The sequence below is a fragment of the Cynoglossus semilaevis genome, chromosome 2 (assembly GCF_000523025.1).
Source record: "Cynoglossus semilaevis isolate Cse_v1.0 chromosome 2, Cse_v1.0, whole genome shotgun sequence".
NCBI classification, from domain to species: domain Eukaryota; kingdom Metazoa; phylum Chordata; class Actinopteri; order Pleuronectiformes; family Cynoglossidae; genus Cynoglossus; species Cynoglossus semilaevis.
This window is the reverse complement of record NC_024308.1, coordinates 19,158,885-19,164,101: the sequence shown is the minus strand read 5'-3', so window position 1 is coordinate 19,164,101 and position 5,217 is coordinate 19,158,885. Positions and strand designations below refer to the sequence as shown.

At 38.9% G+C, this 5,217-nt stretch overlaps 1 protein-coding gene across 1 annotated transcript in view; it reads right to left on the bottom strand.

The window, feature by feature from the left end:
* Positions 1-5,217, bottom strand: part of tgfbr3 (transforming growth factor, beta receptor III) — a 40,979-nt gene that overhangs the window by 953 nt on the left and 34,809 nt on the right. Inside the window, exons 16-17 of the mRNA XM_008307319.3 lie at positions 4,737-4,844; positions 121-267 (exon numbers count right to left, since the gene is read on the bottom strand). Coding sequence (XP_008305541.1) covers positions 149-267; positions 4,737-4,844 — 227 coding nt within the window. The 3' untranslated portion in view covers positions 121-148. The remainder of the gene's footprint in view (positions 1-120; positions 268-4,736; positions 4,845-5,217) is intronic.

Here is a 5,217-nt window from a genome sequence, read left to right as displayed (position 1 = left end):
TATATATATATATATACATATATATGTGTATATATATATATATATATATATATATACATACATATATACGTGTGTGCATTTATATATAATAAACAACTTTTCCCAGTGGAACATTCCAACCTTGATGGCAGTGATGGCTAGCCCTTGGCTAGGCTGTGCTACTGCTAGAGCACGGTGTGCTTTGTGTGCTGCCGATGCTGTGGGTGGCACTGCTGTTCTCCGAGGCCGGCTGAGATGTGTTGACCTGTTGCGTGCCTGTTTTTTCACCTGGAATTACAGATAGATATTGAGAGTGGGAGTGGGAGTGGGAGTGGGAGTGGGAGGGGATAGAATAATCCGAAAGTAAATAAAGTTGCTGTTACATCAAGACATTTTTTGGAGACTAATAAATCTGATATTCACTTGTCAGAAGAAAAGCAGATTATACTGACGACGGTATGACATGCGTTTGTTAAAAAAACATCAGAAGGAATAAGTCTAAGTCTGACCACTACAGTTGAGGCAGCCATATGTAAAAGGTATAAAGTTTAACGCTTTGGGTTGGGTTTTTTCATCTGTCCATTTTTATCGTAAGAAAGAAACCATGAAGTTGTGAGAAAAAAAAGCAACTACCATATTTTCCAGACTATAAGTTGCTCCGTAGTATAAGTCGCACCAGCCAGGGAGAGTGCCCTCTAGTGGCTGTCAATGTGAAAATAACAAACGTAAATGTTCCATGAGACAGGAGTAGCAGATACTTCGTACACATGCCTAGAGTGCCCTCTAGTGGCTGTCAGTGTGAAAAAAACAAATGTGAAATTAAAAACGTTAATATATAAGTATATATTTATATAGTATAAGTATAGTATAGTTAAGTTGCAAACCCAGCCAAAAGGAAAAAAAGTGCGACTTATAGTTCTGAAACTACGCAATATTATATTGCTTATTACAAAATTGTTTTGACACGTCAGAAACATGTCAAAATCTTTAGCGATCGTCTCTGAAAGGGGGGAAAAAGCAAACAAAGGAAACAAAAGACGAGCCTTTGGCTTCCAAAAGCAAAGAAATGTCGAAAATGTAAACGTTGTATTTATTACAGATTTATGGCCATCGATGACTCTCATGTGCGAAACTTGCCCTTTATCAAACTCGATGTTTGTCGTCACATACATTTTACTCGCTTAAATAAATAGACAAATTCATGGTCTGTAATTGAAAGCACATGGTGAACATACATACATCATTTCAGGGCCGCATCCGTGCTGAAGGATTTGTTTTCTCTGTTTGCTCACTTGTTTGAATTCAGATTAAAAACAGCTGCAACTAAAAAAGATGCCACTAAAGGAAAGTTCAGTCATATACTGCCTGAACGATGACGCTGAAAACCAAAGGAGACAAAACACTTTTTCTAATTGACAGGGAATGTATTTTTCTCAACTAGATTTCACAGAAAGAAAACGGAAAAAAAACTACCTTCTGACTCCAAAAATGCTTGCCTTTCGTGGTGCCATCATTTTCAGATACTAGAACAAACGATCTATGTATAATGTCATGAAGAGATTTCTTTTAAAATGTTGAGGAGCTCTAGATATCCTTCCATCCATCCATCCACTTTCATCCGCTTATCCGTCACCGGGTCACGGGCTCTAGATATGTGTTGAAATCAAAATTTGGCACAACCACAAATATCAACTTTGTATGCTTTAATTAAAAGCTTCTTTAAGGATCAAACAGTAAAAAAAAAAAAAAAAAGCTTTTCCATATTTACCACAGAGGAGGCGTATGGTTTCTATTAGCAGTTGTGTATATGATGAGCATGTGACCACAGGCAATTCTCCCTTTCTGGGGCCTCTCGGTGCTAATCTTTTCCAGAGCATTTCTGCCAGCAGTCTCTTTCCTTCCCTCCCTGCATCAAGCTCTGTGTCAAATATACTTTTTTACGTAATACCTGAACTTCTCAGCACAGAACATTTTAAAACGGAACAGCCACAGTAAGGGATCATGGTAAAAGATGTCTTACTCCTTGGTTCCCTGGACTGTTATGATGTGATAGATATCGTGTTTGAATTATGAAAGGTTATATAACATATAACCATGTTAGAGGCTTCATTCTGTAACACTACAATAATAATAATATTTTTTTTTTTTTCGTGTAGTCCTTTGGGTCGAGGTGACCCGATGGTTCATAATACGCCTTTGTTTGCTCCTGTACTGCACGGCTTGTGCCAACTTTTCCTCATACTCTAATTCTGGGACGGGAAGAAGATGCAAACCCGAAAAAAAAATTTGAAGGGAATGCGGTGTATCGGTCTGTTGCGGTGAGGAACAGTGATGTTCGATACCACCAATTTCCTTGGGAAGGACAAGGAGACAAGGTTAAAAGCACTTTGCATTTAGTGATTAAAAATATATATAGTGAAACAATTGAGTAGAATAAATAACAAAAAATTTGAAGGGAATGCGGTGTCTGTTGCGGTGAGGAATAGTGATGTTCGATACCACCAATTTCGCTGGTATCGCCCAATACCGATATCGATACCGATATTTTATCATTTGACTTTTAAATTTAAAAAAAATGTGTATTTCAAATCATAGCTTCTTTAACCCTTTCATGCATGACGGTCACTACAGTGGACAGCTATGAAAATGTCATTTTCTATGATAAGAATAGGTTTTGATGGCAGTGTTGCATATACAGTAAGCCTCGACAGTGGACGCCTGAGAATCGCGCTCTCCCCTGATATACTTGTGGAACATAAATAATACAGAAACTTAACAGTAGTGATGTTCGATACCACCAATTTCCTTTCCGATCCGATACCGAGTAAAATTCGGGCTGGTATCGCAGATACCGATATCGATATTTTATCATTTGTCTTTTAAATAAAACATGTGTATTTCAAATCATAGCTTCTTTAAGAATCCGAGGCTGAGGTTTTTATTTATTTATTTATTTTAAACTCTGGAGTGTACTGAGGTAGCTGCCTCATTTACTATACAGTCAACACAACAATAGAAAACCTTGAGAACACAATCATATAAAATATGTCAAAACAATGTTTCAAACTCTGAAAACATGTTATTTGTAAAACAAAAATAAATAAAAAAATAAAATAAATAATCTGAGGAGCCATTTGGGACCCGAAAGAGTCGGATTTTTTCAGTGAACCGAGCCAAAAGAACCGGTTCTCCAAAAAAGAGCCGAAATTCCCATCAATAGTGACTGAGTGAGAGCACGGAGTAGAGCCCCTGTGCTTAAGCATGACGCACACACCCAGGCGGAAGAAGAAGTAGTCCCACCAACCGAGCGTCACTTACTCAAAATCTCAATAATTTGGATACTTTTCACCATGTTTCTGTTTAGGATACACCTCATCTCAGAATGCGTAAGTATCAAAAGTATCGATATTTGGATTTCAGAATCGATTTCAGAGCATAACAATCCAGAATCGGAAGTATCGATATTTCAGGAATGATCCGCACATCACTAGTGAGGAAGGAGCTGAGCCGAAAGTGATTTTTCATCTACGTTCCTACACTCACCTATGGTCATGAAGGAAAGTGAAGGAAAGTGAACTATTACTTGCCATTGTGACACAGCTCACCACTGCACACAACCAAATGTCACCTCTGCTTTTAACCCATCACCAAAGTGAACAGTGGGCAGCTTTAAGCGCCCGGGGAGCAGAGTGTGGGGACTGTGCCATGCTCAGAGCACCTCAGTGGTAACTTGGCAGCTGTTGGACTCGACCCTGAAGCCTTCCGGACCCAAGTAACCACTAAGCCACCACTGCCCCTTTTGAACTTTGGGTCACGACTGAAGGAAAAAGATCCCGGATACAAGGGGCCGAAATGAGCTTTCTTTGACGGGTGGCAGGGCGATCCCTTAGAGATAGGGTGAGGAGCTCTGTCACCTGAGAAGAGGTTCTAGGTTCAAGGTTCAAGGTTTTTATAAACAACTGTCTCCAACTGTCACCCCCACGACCCGGTCCCCAGGAGGATGATGGATGGATGGATGGATTGATTGATGGATAAAGGGAATGGAAAATGAGCCAAAGAAGTTTGAAGGTTTGAAGAAGCTTGAACAGCAAAGGTTTGGAGTGTGAGTTTCAAAAAGAACACGAAGGAAGGTCCAAATGGTGATGGGATAAAGAGGATCTAAGCGAGCGAGATGGTTTGTGTTATGATACCGGCAGGTGAGTTTATGGAGAGATTTTTGAGGGTAAGCCGAGCAGAGGTGAATTCCAGGTATTAATGCGGAAGTTGACGAGACTACGGAGCAGGTTGGCTGCACTGTGGGGTTAGGGTTAGGGGAGGATGCAGGAGAGCAATCTGCATACTTTGCTGGGGTACGCATTTGTGGTGATACCAAGTGTCGCTTATAATTTATCAGGGAAGAATAAGTACCAGAGCAAAAAGTCATGTAGGAATGTTGCCTTGGTTACATTTTAGACACACAGTACTGTTTTAATTCAACCATGTTTGGCGAAGATGTCTCCACAATGAATAAGAAATCTGTGATTAGGGGGCAGGGGCTTAAGGGACAACAGTAGACCCTGAGGCCAAAGAAAACAGACTAGCACTGTGCAGCAGCAAACTCACTGAACTCCTCGAAGCCCATTTCCTCTGGATGGGAGACTGGCAATGAGAGGGGATTTTCAGCTTGTCTTCAGTCATTGTACTTTGAATATTAGCTCTGAAGCTTCCGAAACATTCAAAAGCAAGAAAGCGGCCTGGGGGAGGAGGGAAGGTCTTACCTGTGTGTGAGTAGATGAACCACAAGGCTCCCGTCAAAAAAGCTCCGAGTACCAAGGGAGCAAAAGCAATTCCCACCGCTGTCGGCGTCTCCAACGCATACAGCCTGTCTATAATTAAAAAAAAAACAAAAACGAACCAACAAACAAAAAACATTAGAGCAGGAATAACGTATGGAAATGTTAATAATTATCTGTGGAGACCGAAGGTTGTCCGTAACCAATAATCAATAAATAATCTAAGAAATATTTGTTTATTTAATTTAATTAGAAATGAAAAACATATTTAATTAATATTTAATATATATATGTATACGTATATATATATATATATATACATATATATACATACATATATATATGTATATATATATATATTAAATACATATATGTATGTATAGATATATATATATATATATATATATATATATATATATATATATATATATATACGGATATAGTTGTGATCTACACATAACAAAGG